Genomic DNA, 17,097 nt, shown 5'->3' on the forward strand with positions numbered 1-17,097 from the left:
CCACTAAAGGCAAGGAGAACAAAATCACAGGTCAAATTAAGCCGCTATTCTGTTTTAATTCACTTATTTAATCTGTGGCGACATAATTGTCTTTTACAGTATGTACAACTCAGAAAGGAAATTTGGGAGGATTACAGCCAGGATACAAATGATTAATCAAATGGTCCATTTAAATGCTGTTTTAAAGGCTGCAGAAACCCAAAGCACTCCGGGAATGATAATCAAAGCATGCTGCATACAAGGCTAAGAAATCCCGTTAGATGGATTCTTTTCCCAATCAGAAAACAAATAATCCTGGGGAATCCAGTAAATTCCCCAAGCATTACTATTGGAAAGATTTTATAGGAGGCATTAGTGGCAGAAAAGGTTCTGTTTGCTAGATGGCTAACAGTATTTGTGTTTGTTTTCTGCTCTACTTATTTGCAATGGTCTTGCTACTGATACCAAACAAACAAAAGCCGGTCGAATGTGTTTCAGCGAGTTTGCAGGTAATAAACAGTTATTTCTGACATGTAGTTAACATCATTTTCTAAAAGTGCTCTGTGAAGCAGAAAAAAAAATCTAAATTTCATGGTATCGAGAACTTCCTATTTTTCCTAAAATTAGGGTTTTTTTTAATACCTGAAAAGTTCTCTTGTCACATCTCAAGTTGTACTGCTTGTCTTTAAAGAGCAGGATTCAATTACGAATGTATACAAACTGGAAATGCTGCTAGCGAGGCTCTCCTCTAACTGGTCCCACAGACATCCAAAGTGTGGTCAATTGACCACGAGCTGGGAAATGAAACTCCCGTGGCTCCATGCATGCAGCAGAGCCTGCAGGTGATTCCACCCAGACAAGGGCCATGATTTGCTGCTCTGTACAGCTCCTCTGTGACACCAGGCAACTGGGGTCACTGGGAGGTTCAAGTGACACGCTTCAAGTCACACAAAAGTCAGGAGAGGGTCAAGAAAAGAGCAAATGTGCCTCTAACTCTTAACCTTCCATTTCACCCCTTAATATAACAAAAGGAGCTAAGAAATATTCTGGGGAGAGCAATGGTCCACACAAAGAACACTCGGGGGTATTCTATATGTTGCTAAACCTGTTTTCAGTAAGTTACTTCAAAAGATAAACAAATAAAATAACAAAAACATAAAGGACTAAATTAAACAGCAAAACTGTATTCAATCAGTAACTTATGTGTTTAGACACTCACTATATGTAGTATGCCCTATAGGGAAGGCAACAAAACACTCAGTTCTGTTCTCCACATTTAAAAAGATTTCAGTACATTAGAGAAAATGGTCATGATACCAGCAGCCATGTGCAAGGTGGCATGTGGTTGCCTTTAGGAATTACAAGTAGAGAATTCCGGAAAGTGGCTGGCAGATGCAACACATGTGACAGAATCAAAGAGCAGGCCCTTGAAGGTTGTTAAGGTTCTAATAGTTGAAGATACGGATGAAGGCATTCTAATTAGAGAGGCGCACATGAATTAACTTGTTGAAATGAGAAAAAAAAATCCTAGGTTCAGATGAGGGTACAAGTTCAAGTAAAACAAAACAAAAGGCACAGAGATCAGAAAACATAAGAGCATGCCATAAAAGATGCATTGTGGAGGGTTTCAGTGTGTCTGGGCTGTACGGTGGTTGATATTGATTATTCTATATTGATTGATCTAACAGGTCCAGAATCTCCTAGGAGACAAGCTTGGGGCGTGTCTGTGGGGGAGTTGGATTGGGTTAACTAAGAAGCGAGACCCATCCTGAATGTGAGCAGCATCACTCCATGGGCTGGGGCCCTGGACCAAACAGAAGAAAGAAAAGGAACAGAGCACTGGGTTTTGTCTCTTTCTGACACAGATGCAGAGTAGCCAGCTACCTCGTACACCCCTGCTGCCATGATGGCTACCTCCTCCAACTGTGTGGCAAAATCAACGCTCCCTTCCCCAAACTGCTTCTGTCTGGCCTTTGTCCCTGCAGTGAGAAAATAAACCAGCGGAGAAGAGACACGGAGCCTTTCCTACTTCAGAGAGAGGAACAGTGCTAGGGAGCTGTACCTAGGGGTGGAGGTCAGCAAAGGCAAGGGTTTGCATCTTGGTCTCGGGGCTCTCTAGGTATAGGACCTTGGGCAAGTTGCTAAACTGCTCTGTCTCAGGTTCTACATCTGCCAAAAGAGAAGCAGTAATAGCAGCAAAGGTCATAAATGAAGAGAATATATGCAAAATATTTATCAGCATAGGTCATCAATAAGTTGAAACTTCTATTTCCCGAGAGAATTGTTCAGAAGCTGGCCAACAGTCTCACAACAGGCAAAAGCAGGAATTTGGATTACAAAGAAAGGAAAAGGACCAAACTCAGACAAACAAAATAACCCAGATATCTGAGCATCACGGTGTACGCCTTCAATGTCAGCACTAGGGAGGCAGAGGCAGGCAGATCCCTGTGAATTTGAGGTCAGTTCAGTCTGTAGAGAGTTACAGGCCAGCCAGAACTTCATGGTGAGATCCTGCCTCAAAACACAACAACCAAAAAATTCACAAGTCAACCAACCAACCTGTACCCCCCACCACACAAACACATATGCACGCATGTTTGTACGCACCCACTACAAACCAGAAAAATCTGCAGGTTTTCAGAACAGCATAACACCTAGAGACTGATAATAAAGAGCATGAACCTTAGGCTGCTCAGTTCTAGAGTCCTCCCTGTATAGGAGGCAAAGTGGTGGAGCTCACAGAAGACAGAGCCTGGGATCAGAGGAGGCAAGACTGCTAGCATTGGCTGGTGGTGCACCAGAGGGGGTGGTGCGACAGACCTCAGAGTCTACAGCAGAGTGATGAACTCGATGTGGAAATAGAAAACTTGCCAGGCCAGGGGGAAAGAAGCAGAGCAAAGAGCCCTGCAGCCTGCAGTTTGTGCTCCCTCAGCCCAGGGTGCAATCAGGAATCCCGCATCAGCAGAATGGGGAAAATGCATGCCAGGCTGATAGTTGGGTTGGCCCTTTACATAAAGCTCAAAAGTAAGTCTTTAAAAAGAAGTCAGATTGTTTCAAAGTCACTAATATCTCAGAATAAACTTTAAGAATTTATAGGACTGCAAAGAATATCTAGTTACCTGTGCTACATTATCAGTAAAAAAGAAATAAAACCCAAATTGAAGAGAAAAGGAATCCACAGGAAGCAATCCAGAACTGGTGTACATGAGAGCTTTAGTAGGTATGTCAACAGTAACACAAAGAGGGCAGGAACCCGGGCACAAGCTGATGCAGAGGACATGGTGCTGCTTACTGGCTTGTCCCCAAGGCTTTCTCAGCCTGCTTTCTTACAGAACCCGCAATGGGTTGGGCCCTCCCCATCAATTACTAAGTAAGAAAACACCAACAGCCTTGCCTATGGTCCACTTTTATGAGGGTATTTTTTTTTAATTGAGGTTCTCTCCTCTCAGGTAACTTAAGGTGATGTTGGAAAATGCTCCTGTACCCTGTAAAGATTTGTCACTCATATTGGTTTAATAAAACTCTGATTGGTCAGTAGCCAGGCAGGAAGTATAGGCAGGGCAACCAGACTAGGAGAATTCTGGGAAGAAGAAAGGTTCAGTCTGTAGTAACCACCCAGATGCAGAGGAAGCAAGATGAGAATGCTGCACTGAGAAAAGGTACCAAGCCACGTAGCTAAATAAAGATAAGAATTACGGGTTAATTTAAGTTGTAAGAGCTAGTTAATAATAAGCCTGAGCTAGTAGGCCTAACAGTGCTATAATTAATATAGTTTCTGTGTTATTATTCGGGTCTGGGAGGCTGGGAAACAAAAGCATAGTCTCTGTCTACATTAAGCTTGTGTCAAATTGACATAAAACTATCCAGCACAGTTGTCATAATTATTCCATATACTCTAGAAGGTTTTCAAAAAAGGTTGGGCACATCAAAGGATAACATGAAAAACGTTCTTAAAGCAAAAAGGTCTACTTACACTTCTAGGGATAAAAAAGAGTATTTGAAATTAAAAACAGGACTGGAGAGATGGCTCAGCAGTTAAGAGTACTGACTGCTCTTCCAGAGGACCCAGGTTCAATTCCCAGCACCCACATGGCAGCTAACAACTGTCTGTAACTCCAAGATCTGACACCCTCACACAGAGATACATGCAGGCAAAATACCAATGTACATAAAATAAAAACAAATAAATTATTTGAAATTAAAAACAAAACACACACCGGGCAGGAGAAACAGCACATTAGACAATGAGAAGGAAAAGGCCAGTGTACTTGAAGATTTTGGAGGAGAAACATTTCAAAACTAAAACAGGTAAAAGACTGACATGAAGTGAACATGAAGGCCAAGTTCTCAATGTGGGAGCATGGTTTGATAAAGATAAAGGTGTTCCAAATTTGATGAAAGCTGAAATCACACATATTCGAGAGTTTCAACAAACCTCAAACATACTGAATTAAAAAAAAGAATCATACAAGCCCAGCATAACCATGTATTGTAAACAGTAACCATAACCTATAATAAAGAAAAAAAAAAACTGTGAACAAAATCCAGAGAAGCCAGGGGAGGGAACAAACAGAAGAATAATGAACACATAGGATAGTCAGCACATGGCTGGAAAATATAAAGTCAACATTGGAACAAGATCATTAAAATTCAAAAGAAAAGCCCAGTCAGTCTAGATCCTACATCTAGTGATGGTTATGGACTAACCCTCTGAAACTGTAAGCATGCCCCAAATAACACTTCCTCTGATAAGACTTGCTTTGGTCATGGTGTCTCTTCACAGCAACAGAGCACTGATGAAGGGCCTTATATGAAGACTAAAGAAGGATGCTATAAACTCTTGACAACCAGTAAAAACAGTGGAGGGAGAGGGGGTACACAACCAGGACAAATGGAAAACAATAAACAGAACAAGAGATATAAATCCAGTCATATCACAGAAAATGTAAATGGTTCCAACACTCTAACTAAAAAAGCAGAGATCATCAGACTAGATTATAATATAAGATCCAACTCCATGCTGTCTAAGAGAAATTCATTTCCTATACAGAGGTGCGCTAGGTTCAAAGTAAAAGGCCAACCAACATTAGTAGAAATCTAGTTGCTGCTGTGCTGGGTCTATATTAGTCAATACAGATTTCAAAGCACAGATGGCCATGAACAAAACAGTCACTGCATTAAGATAAAGAGGCCAGTTCATTCAAATGGTAAGAATCCTACCAAAACTAATAGCACATCTTCAAAAATGATTAACAGAGAGCAGCAAAAATTTAAGAAAAAAGAACCAGACCAAAGCCCAACTGTTGTTGAAAAGGTTAACACTCTTTTTTTCAGTAATTGATAGAATAAGTAGAAAAAATTCAGTTCAGATACAAAAGATATTAAAACTAAAGTCAACTTGATCTAACAAAGGTTTATATAACAACTCATTTTCTTCAGATTGTATATTCTTCTTATGTGCATAAGGAAGACTCACAAACAAAGACCATATTTTGAGCCAAATTAATTTAGAATAATTCCAATTATACAATATGTTCTTAGACCACATTGAAATTAAATTGAAGTCAATAACTGAAAAATACTTGGAAGTTTTCCAATATTAGGAAACTAAATAATAAATTTCTAAGAATTAATGCACCACTTAGACTGTGAAGAAATGGTACATTTTCTCCAGCTATAACCATGTATAATCTATATGATTTTTGCTTTGGTTATCAAGATCAAGCCTATACACAAAAATTAATCACTATTCAATTCAGTTTGCAGACACATTACAGGTCCTGCTAGAAAGCCCAGTTCAAAGATCCAGCCTAGTGAACAGCTTATTTGTAAACTCCAGCTATTCTCATATAGTGAAAATCTAACAGTTATCTTGTAAAGTTTATTCCTTTTTAAAAAAAATTTATGTGCATTGATGGTTCGGCCTGCATTTATTTATACCAGCATCAGGGAGTCGGATCCTGTGGAACCAGAGTCACAGGCAATTGTGAGCCACCATGTGGGTGGAGTTGAACCCTGGTCCTCTGGAAGAACAGCCAGTGCTCTTACCCACTGAGCCAACACTCCAGCATGTAAAGTATATTCTTAAAAGAGTGACCTTTAGTCCTTTCCTGAGCAGCTGCTGGTCATTTGCCAAATCCAGTTAGATAACTGTGCCCATGAATCTTAATATTAGCCTATGCTAAACATAACTTAAAATATATGGAATATAAAAATTTTATGTTTTTACAAGGCCAAGGGTTCTGGATCACTTGTAGAGATGCTCTCTTGGCATAACTAAACTGAGATTTGACTGTCTTTACATACAAAAGCAGTATAATAATCTAAGACTTAGACGGGAAAACACTGCTCAGTTAATGGGATGCTCTCATCAAAGGAGAGCTCAGGGGAGACACAGAAGATGGTTCAATGAAGGTTAACAGAGGGAAAGGCTGGGAGACAGTTTATCCCCACACCCCTACTCCAGGAACTCTTGGGAGCATTGTGTAAAACTGAGGCCTACAATGACCTCAATGGTGTCCCCTAAGCTCACCTACATAGATATAATTTATTGGAGTTTCCAAGGCATCCTGAGAGAGTTCTGCTGGACCTCGCCACACAGGCTATCTGTTATTAAAACTAGACCTCAAAATCATGTAGGTGCTGAGCTAGGTGTGAGACAGAAAGGGAACCTTGGAATGTACTAGAATCCAGAGCTGAGCCTTAGTTTTAGTTTAACTTTAATAAAAATGGAATAACCATCATGTAAATCTTTAGTTTTCTTAAGATATAAGACACAGAAATACAAACTGAAGTGTTCAGGAAAGAGACCAATTGCTTACTGCAGATGGAGTTACAAGGGCATCTTGGAGATGAATTTTGAAAGGCTGGGTAGACAGCAGAGGGTTGAAAAGCAGTCATTTGTACAAAAGTTGCACTGCACCTGGAGGATGTTAGCTTTAGAGGCAGATGGGCATCCTTTTAAATCCTCACCATGCCTCTCCCAAACAACCTTGCACAAATCAACCCTATGAGTCCCACTTTCTTCAAATCTAAAAATGGATTAGAATTAACTCAGTGTTTTAAGGATTAAATATAACTTTAAAACACATAGTGTGATACCCAGCACCCAGCAGCTATTCAAAAATGAAAACTTTCCATCACTAAACGCCCAGCGACCAGAGACAAGGTGTGGCAAAAAGTCATTAGCTAACCGGTGAAGCAGAAAGTGTGTCTGTAAAGGCAGGTCACTGCCAGACTGCATGAGGGTCTGAATGGTGTGTCAGTAAAAAGCCTCCTGATGAAAAAAGAGTTTGTGCACCAGCGACTTAGGCTGAGAGAGAAAGGAAATCAGTGAGCACCAAAAATTTCACAACACAGGGCTGAGATGGTTCGGCAGGCAAGAGGACTCGTTGCAGAACTTCAGCACCCACGTACGATGCCAGTCTTGGCTGCATGCTGTAAGTCCAGCACCATGGGAAGAGGAGATGGGAGGACCAGCCTCGTTCAGGTTCAGTGAGAGACCCTGTCTCAAGGGACGAAGGTAGAGAGTAATAGAGCAGGTCACCCAGCATCCTCCTCTGATTTTTATGTGTGCATGTCACATGGACCACACCCACAATCACATGTATTCACACAAACACTCACATTCAGACACATACAAATTTGTAGAAAATATACGCAATGCTTACCTTTACAGCTAAAATTTTCCCACTTGGGACATGATATGCTCTATAGGAAGAAAAAAAAAAAACAAAGTTACTTGGTATCATTAGGTAACCTACAGAATGGCTAAGGACATAGCGTCAACTCAAACGTTTCTGCAACAATGGGGGACATACTGGTACCTTCAAGGCAAATGGCCACACAAGCAACATATACTTATGTGAAGCTAAATGGCTTATGAAGTAATTATGTATCTTAAAATATTGCTCAAAAGTCACACTGTTCTTATTACTCTCCTCTTAGAGTTCTGAAGCATGGGGAAGTTAAGCAGTTTGTCCAACGCCCAAGTGCACGGCGGCAGAACTAGACCTTAAAACTCAGGTTTTCTGGCCCTAGGTCCCTTGTTGTCATTGTCTGTGTCTGTGGTCACGTATAAGCAGCAAAATTAAGGTTTTTACTTCTCTTTAAGGTACATAAGTAGAGACTTATGGTATTTTATCAAAACAATCACCAATCACAGGATGAGTTCTGACTATGGCTTTTCGTACCATTCTTCATAAGAAATACAGTTATGAGGCTTGAGCATGTGACTCATTTTTTCCTTAAATAGAGACGCAGGCTCAGTGTGGTTTCCAAATGAGAATGGCCCCCAAAGCCTCCAATGTTTCAATGTTTCCAGTTGGAGAAACTGTTTAGGAAGGAGTGGGAAGCGTGGCTTTGTTGGAAGAGTGCCTCACTGGGGCAGGCTTTGAGGATCCTAGAGTCTCTATCTGCTCCCAAATTGCAGACGAAGATGGAAGCTCTCAGCTGTTCCTGTCACACCTTTGCTTCGCCATCACGGACTCTGTCCCTCGGAAATCAGAAGCCATGAATTAAACACTTTCTTTTTAAAGCTGCCTTGGTCATGGTATGTTATCACCATAATAGAAAAGTTACTAAGACACTCAGAGACACTGGAATAGCATTATCTAGATTAAGAAATAATAATAGGATTGGGGATGTGGCTCAGTGGTAGAGTACTTACTTGCCCAGCATAAACAATACAGTGTTGGATTCCCCAGCACAAGAAAAAGAAAGGAAGGAAGGAAGGAAGCAAGCATTCATTCATTCATTTATAGAAAGTAAGAAATTAAGGTTTATAGAAATAAAATTATTTTCTATCAAGATCTAATGTGCATACACTTACACTTTTATATTCACATTGCATGAATTACATAGTCTCATCATTATTGGGACACAAACTATTTTATATAAAAATTTAAAATAAAACACATAACACAAGCCGGAGTTGTAACTGCAAGCCCAAGTGAACTGGGAAGAACCGCATCTGCCCCACGGAGGATTTCGCACGCTCCCATCAGGGGGCTGGTGGCCAGGATGTGAGCGGGCGGCGGCAGTGTCCGCTTATGTGATACTAATTATAGCATATACTGTATTTTCCCCAGTGGCCGCAGAAGTTGATGAACTACGATGCTTTAAAATATATGTGAGGAATTTAGATGCCTTTCCCACATAAACATAAATAATTCAAGGTGTAAGATTAAATGATAACATGATTTTCACTGGTATACTATAGATGCTTCCGACTTCAGCTTCACTAGGCAAGGACTAAAGGATGATGACAGAAACACTGAAGCCGGGGGAGAGCAGTGCTGGTACTCTGGACAAGGGGCAACACATGGCCTTCCGAGACCAGCTGTGGCCATGAGAACTCGATTACCCGAGAGCCCAGCATACACACAGCGCATTGGGAAGTTTGGCAACTTCATTAGCTTGTCAAGAAAGCCGATCTCTTTCCCAAAAGAAAGGTCTCCCATTTCCAACTGAATTAAAAAGGAGACCTGATGATTTAATTATGACGCACACTAATTCATCCATGCAAGTTTGGGTTCCATTTCGAGCAATAAAGAAAGCTTGTGGCTTGGTTTACAACCTGGTGACAGGGCCGATTTCACATTTAATCATCAGGGAGAAACGGATGACAAAAGTAAGGCCAGGCATGAGCTAAGCCAACTCCCTCAAGTCGGCGATCAGCATCCTACCTGGAGAAAGAGTTTGTTTACTTTCGGCAGATAGTGCGTCTCGATTGTCTTGACCTTCCGCAGCACATTAACTGGAAAGTGATTAATGAAGTCTGAATGGAGGCTCTGGTTACACCAAAAGACAACTATACACCTCTGCAATGTTTTAATTAACAGCTAACACTTCAAATTAGTTTGTAGTTGCCACAGTAATTACCTGTTCCAAAGAGTGAAGGGAGGAAGCATTTGTATGAGGCATTGCTTAGTGCTTCTCCCTGTGCGCTTCTCTTCGCCTTTGGGACCAGTACCCCTGTAAAACTGAAGACACAATACAGACACCTGGGGATGGCACAAGAGTAGTCTGGGGTAAATGTCTGAATAAAAGAAACCTGCGAGGGGTTTTTTTCTTAATTAAATCATTTGAGGTGGGAATACCCACTTTCAAACGGGATCTTTTGAGGTGGGAAGACTCACTTTGACCTAGGGCACACCTTCTGCTGGTAGCCTATATAAAGGACATGGGAGAAGGATGCTTTCTCGCTTTGCCTGCTTGCTCTTGCTGGCAAGTCCATGCGTTGCCTTCACTGGCATTAGAACTCCTCTAGGATTCCAGCCTATACTGAAGCCCAGCTGAGACATCCAGCCTTTGGACTGAACCACTCCTGGACTGTGAGATACTCCACGGGTAGACTGCCACTGCTGGACTGGCTGGACCACAGCCCATAAGTCTTTTTACTAAACCTCCACATATATAATATATACAATAATATACTGATTTTTTTTGTTTATGTTGTGGTGCTGGGATTCAATCCGAGGTCCTCAAGCATGCTGAGCGAGCACTCTCCCACTGAGCAACATTCTCAGCACTATTTTCTGTCTTCTTCAGGAACAATACAGGTGTGGGAACAATGATGTTGGTGTCAACATTTAATGTCAGAGCAGAGTTCTCTGAACTAGTAGGGAGTGCAGAAAACTGTCCGGGCCAATCCTTCTTTCTTCACCAGAAACACCCAAAAGCAGATGAGTAACGGCCAAGCTCAGAAAAACCCAAGAGTATAAAGTGCAAAAGACAAGCAACGGGTAGGGCTGGGGATGTGAAGTGGCCATTGCTGCTCTGACTGGACTTAAGATCTGTGTTCGCCTTGTCTAGCTCACCTATGAGAAACATATGTTTCTATGTAAGTAGAAACATCACTTGGCAGTAACTTCTGCTAGGTGCTCAGTCTCCTTGGGTTAATAGGAAAACATAAGCAACCCTATAATCCAACATTCAGAAAGCTGGTGGATCATGAGTTTAAGACCATCCTGGGCTACATAGTGAGTTTTAGGTTAATCTGTGCTATGAGACCTGGTTTCAAGAAAGTATACATATGCATATATATGTATCCATATGCATGAGAATATATGTATGTATATGCAAATATGTATACATTTGTGTGAACATATGCATGCACTGTGTGCATATATACCTAAACATATCATGCAAATTTACATGCACACAAATGCATATGTATAGATGTGTATATACGCACATGTATATACACGTGCACATGTGCATACATATAGATATGCGTATATGTATACATGTGCATATGAATTTACATGATGGTCCCCACCACACTTCAGATGTTCCTGCACTGTGTGCCATACTGGGCACACATATGATGTACTCTCATATCATCACTTTCTATTCTTACATTTAGCACAAGTGCTTGCTCATGGTGGATACTCTAAACTTAATTGGGCGGGGGGGGGGGGGAATCTTGTTATCTGAATGCAGTGTTACAAATTCCACTGCATCTAATTAATTCTTCCATGGGAAGATTCCTAACTATTGAATCCAAAGTCCTTATGAGGATTTCACAATCTGGTTAACTCATGTATCTGTTTCTGCCAAGTTTTCTTAGCTCTTATCACTCCGCTGTACTAACCCTGCTTCTGCCTCAGGGCCTTGGTGCCTACGCCAGAAGTCTGGATCGTGCTGTCTCTAATGTTTACTTGGCACTCTCCACTTGCCTCTGCCTCCCAAGTGCTGGACTACAGAAGTGTGACAGCATGTGTGCTCTCCTAAAAATCTCTGCTCTACATAGAACTCTGTGTACTTTATCAGTTCTACTCTTATTATTTATGTCTTCCTTTGTTAAATTTGAGGGACCAGCTTTTGGTTTGGCTGACTTATTTCTCGAACTTTGATTCCACGACTAATTCTCTGATTTCCAGGGTGTACTCTCCACCCCTGCTCTGTTGTGTCTTGAGCTGTGTTACACTGAGCGCTGCCCAGCTGTTCTAACAGAAGCCCAGGAACCCTGCCCTAAGCACTACTTAGCTGTGTCTCCGGATTGCACACTCGGAATTCCTTTTTCTGTTCAACTGTAAACATTTTTATTATGATGTACTACATGATTTGATGTTATTCAGACTTATTCAGTTATGCATTTCAACGACTGTGTTTAACTTACTGCTGACAGCTAACCTAAGTGTTGTTACCACAAACATGAGCTGCATGTTACGGACTGGACTGAGATTTGCTTTGTGCCCTGATAATAATCGGGTTTTTGTTATGAATAAATGCTGTATGTCTGAAAAAAGATATATATTTTTAACTTCATTGGTGTACATTTCCATACACAAAATCATAAGAACACATTCTGCCTGTGTGCCAAGATCTCCTGTATCGGGCTGGAGGGATGATTCAGTGTGTGAGCCCTCCCCTCTTCAGCTCTTGCAGAGGACTTGGGTTTGGTTCCCAGCATCACACTGGGTAGATCATAACCATGTGTTACTCCAGTTCTAGTGGAGGACAACCTCTTCTGGCCTCTTCAGGCAACTGCATTCATGTGGTACATGTACAGACAGGCAGTCACACACAAACATATGAATAAAATTAACCTCCAAAATATTTTATATACTGATTTTATTTGATTGATCAATTGTTGATTGCTGAGAGTATTTTTCCACAGTGTGGGATTTATCAAATGTTCTGGGTAATTGTATAAGATTTTGTCTCACGTATCTTAAGGTGGTATTATTAATTACATATAAGCTTAAGGTTGCTAAGTCAATCTTCTTTCTTTATACCACCACATAGCAGTCCTTTCTTATCACTAATAATTATTTTTGCCTTTTAGTTTGTCATATGTCAATACATTGCTGCTACTCTTGTGTTTATCCGATACATTTTCCTATCTTTGTCTTCCAACTTTATTGTGTCTTTGTGTTTTTGGGATTCATCTAAACTAATCTAAAATAGAAAACAGCTATTTCTTTTTGGTCTTTAAAAAATTCAATCTAACTAATCTATGAGGTGGCAATCTTTATTTGTAGTTACTATAACGACTGATAGATACACTGGGATTCATTCCCGCCACTTTACTCATTTGTTTCGTTCCTTCACTCCGTCAACTATATTGTCATCTATGCTAATTTTAGAATCAGTTTAGAATAAAGTTACTGTTTTCTTTCCTTTTCCAGACAATGTAACAACCTTAGAACTTCTTCATTGCAGTCACCCCTTCTCATCTTAATACATCATCTTGTGTAAGCAGTTCAGGGAGGAATGTGACGGAAGAATGAACGTCAGGCTTAACTGAGAGAGAAGAATGAACGTCAGGCTTAACTGAGAGACCTGAGCCAAGGAGGCCGTCACTTAGCCCAGTGAGAGCTCCAGCTTTTCTCCCAAATTGCAGTGGGCACAGATAGAGAAGAATGAACGTCAGGCTTAACTGAGAGACCTGAGCCAAGGAGGCCGTCACTTAGCCCAGTGAGAGCTCCAGCTTTTCTCCCAAATTGCAGTGGGCACAGATAGAAGCAGAAAGGTAGTATCTGAGAACTCGCAGTGGCTGCTGGATGGTGAGACTGAAACTGGACATGCTGAGAAACTGTTGCAACGTCCCTCACAAGGGGCGAGGGGCGCAGAAGGCAGGGGTGAGAGGTGATCAGCTTCCTATCTAAAGACTCATTTATTTATTTTCTGTACAGTATTCTTCCTGTAGGCCAGAAGAGGGCACCGAAACTCATTATGGTTGTGAGCCACCATGTCATTGCTGGGAATTCAGGACCTCTGGAAGAATAGTCAGTGCTCGTAACCTCTGAGCCATCTCTCCAGCCCTCAGCTTCCTATCTAAGCTGAGGGCTAGAGAGAGGAAAAGAAAGTGGTTAAGTACATGAGAAGGGAGAATGCTGGTGCTCTGTCTGCCCTAACGCCAAGCACAGTGGCTGGCAGAAGACGTGTAACTGACACAAAGACAATGCTTTGGAACCAACGCAAGTGACTCTACTGCTTCTTCTTTCAGAGTTTAAAGAGTTTAGTACAGCTTGCAAGGTGGGTGGTAAGTGTGTTTACCTTCATCTAACTCCTACTGAAAATCTATTTTAGGAATAATCACACAGGCTAGAGAGGTGGCTCAGTGGTTAAGTTCCCAGCACCCACGTGGTAGCTCACAACCGCCTGTAACTCCAGTTCCAGGGCATCTGATGCCCTCTTCTGGCTTCAGACACCAGGCATACACACTGTACACAGACAAACATGCAAGCAAAACATTCATACACATAAAATAAGACTTAAGAAGAAAAAAAGCAATTTCTCTAATAATCTTTATAAGAGCAGAGAAGAAAAATTTGAAAACAAAGTGTTAAAAAGTCCTGTCCCCACCAGGGCATAAGGGAGAAATGCTCACATTCCCACATCTGGACTGCCACGCAAGAACACACCATGCACAGGACCATCCACATCTGTATCTTACAGTGTTTACTTTTAAGTATTTATGCTTGGAATTTCAAATTCTAGAAGAATCACAAAAATGTGAGTCTTCCCAGCCGACTCCTGCTTACAAAATAAATAGCCTAAAGCTAAACATGCAATTCCTGATACAGCCTATGCAATGCTACACAATTAAAGCTGACGTCTGAGTTCTATGGCACTTCCTGTGTGCTAATTTCCCAACATAAGTCCAATAAAGTTACTTTAATTCGTGTGCAAAGAGGATTTATTCTGGAGAGCAGCTGGCTTCTCTGGTGACTGGGACAGCAGAGGGAATTAAGACAGAGATGTTGACCCACACCTGATGCAAACATTTCAGATTCCAGCATGACTCAATGGTGCTACAAAAGCCAAGTAACAGCATCAAATACTCACAAAAAACGAGGATGGAAACAACCTCTGCACCTGTTTTTCTTCCTATCTTGGAGAAAGCCCTCAAGAGTAATCACATGTATAGACTGAGCCACAGTGTCAGGAAGGAAACACCTGAGTGACTGTGCTGCCCGTCCTGAGGGCTGGCTGGCTGGCTCGTACAGCAACTATGCCCACAGGAGTTCTGCTTCCCCCAGAGCTTATGACCAGGTTAGTGAAAGGGGAAATTACCTGGTCACGGGCAAAGAACACGATAGTCGTGAGAACAGGAAAAGGTGCTTGCCTGACTTCCTGAGTCTCAGAGGGCAGACAGGTGGGACCAGAAAAAGAAAAAGGCTTAATTTATTCAGTGGTTTAGGGCACGGGCTGAGCCAGGCAGTGGTGATGCACGCCTTTAATCCCAAAACTCAGGAGGCAGAAGCAGGCAAATCTCTGTGAGTTAGAGGATAGCCTGGTCTACAAGAGCTAGTTCCAGGACAGGCTCCAAAGCTACAGAGAAACCTTGTCTCAGAAAAACCAAAAACAACAAGAAAAGAGCACTGGCTGCTCTTCCAAAGCACCCAGGTTCAATTCTCAGCACGCACATGGCAGCTCACAGCTGTCTGTAACTCCAATTCCAGGGTATCCAACACCCTCACACCGACATACATGGAAGCAAAAACATGAATGCATAAATAATAATAAAAATATAAAAGTAAACAAAAGTCACGTCAGCCATTGTGCTAACTGGCTGCAGAGACAGATGCAGCACTCCAGAATAATAAATCGGGTTCTCTGCTCTTCAGGCAATGGTGTCGCTGGTAGGTACCCAGATGTCTGCCTTTCTTTCCATAGCCCTAGAGCTTCACAGGGTATACATCAGGCCAGTGCTGGATGCCAGGAGGGACCAAAGAGAAACAAGGGAAATTTGATGAAAGTTTGAGGAGGAGAAGACAAACCACTGCTTAAGAGGAGATTCAGAATTAGTCATCCACTTTATCTAGGCAACTCTTCTTTCTCACTAGCACAGCTCTTAGCTAAGACTTGCCACATTCAGATTCAATTATTAAAGGGACCCTTACCAAAATGTATGGCAGCCATTAAACCACCATGAGATGCAATCAGTTTCCATATTTACAGATGGTGTTTTAATTGCTGTTTAAATGACATTTATTTATTTATTAAAAGCACCCATGTTTTCACTCAGGTGAGGTAGCACATATCTGCTATTCTGGAAGAGCCAGAAGAGTAAATAGTCTGGGGCTAGCCTGGCCTAACATGAGGAGACATTGTCTCAAAAAAGCAAACACACACAAAAAAACAACAAAGTAAAAATAAAAGTTCTTGTGAGTCCATGTAAACTTTTTAAAAATGGATGGAAAGATTTCTCTAAAGTAGTATTTTTCCATTTCCAATCACATCTAGCCTTTGGGCTAAAAGAGTAAGGAAAGGAAAGGGAAGCGGGAGGCAGAACCCCAAGGTCTAAGGAGCATGATCAGTCCCTGATTCAAATGAAGTCTGCATTCCAAACTCATGAGGCAGCCAAAGCTGAAGCCAATACAAAGTGAGCCCTTCCTGACCAAAAGAAGCCAAGTGCATGAATGCCTGTGAGCAACACAAGGACAACAGCAAGCACTTTCTGCTGTCTTGAGAGTCATTTATAAAATTCTATTTTAATTAATTTCTCTGCTTATCATCTTCAAATTGCAATGACATCTCCAACAACCATATGCAAAGTAGCTGTGGGGTCAGCCCATGAAAATGCAATTTTAATGCTTGGTCCTTTTCTTTGGTGGGAATAATAACTGGAGAATTTTAAGGAGCATGGTTGTATACTAAAATGGCCATAGCCATTCACGGGGAGGGAAAAAAAAATCAAACAGTTCCAGGGAAATCCACATTGACAGTTGTTGCCTTCCATAATAGATAAACACATTAGCCAGGCTCTGGCTGTTAGAACAGAAAATCCAAAGTAAACAGCAGTTGTAGAGAGAAGCTTCAAATCGTGTGCTATGCCAACCTAAACACCCACTACAGAAGCTTGACTACCAACTGTAAAATAATCTGTGCCTAAGCAACACTCCCAACTGCTTACATGCCAAACCAAACATGTTATTAGGTTACAGATATTAATTTCAAGATATTGGTTGTATATAGGCCTCAGAAATCAACCTAATACAAGACATTAGGGAAGTTGGCTGGGTTAAAAAGATTTTCAGTCAGAGAAAGGTGTTGGCTCCTCTCTGTTTAGTTGGGTGAAGCATAACTTCTCATACCTCCCTCGAAGTTAATGCTATTAGACTTCCGTATTTCTCCAGTAAGCTGAAGCAGCCTGCTTCGAGC

At 41.4% G+C, this 17,097-nt stretch overlaps 1 protein-coding gene across 6 annotated transcripts in view; it reads right to left on the minus strand.

The window, feature by feature from the left end:
• The window catches only part of Map2k5 (mitogen-activated protein kinase kinase 5), a 230,621-nt gene that overhangs the window by 145,478 nt on the left and 68,046 nt on the right, over positions 1-17,097 (minus strand). For all 6 annotated transcript variants that reach the window (XM_085689209.2, XM_048423691.3, XM_048423693.3 and 3 more), the window contains one exon: positions 7,650-7,689. In XM_085689209.2, the coding sequence (XP_085545335.2) occupies positions 7,650-7,689 (40 nt within the window). The remainder of the gene's footprint in view (positions 1-7,649; positions 7,690-17,097) is intronic.

This window comes from Myodes glareolus, chromosome 4 (genome assembly GCF_982192425.1).
Source record: "Myodes glareolus chromosome 4, mMyoGla1.1, whole genome shotgun sequence".
Classification (NCBI taxonomy): domain Eukaryota; kingdom Metazoa; phylum Chordata; class Mammalia; order Rodentia; family Cricetidae; genus Myodes; species Myodes glareolus.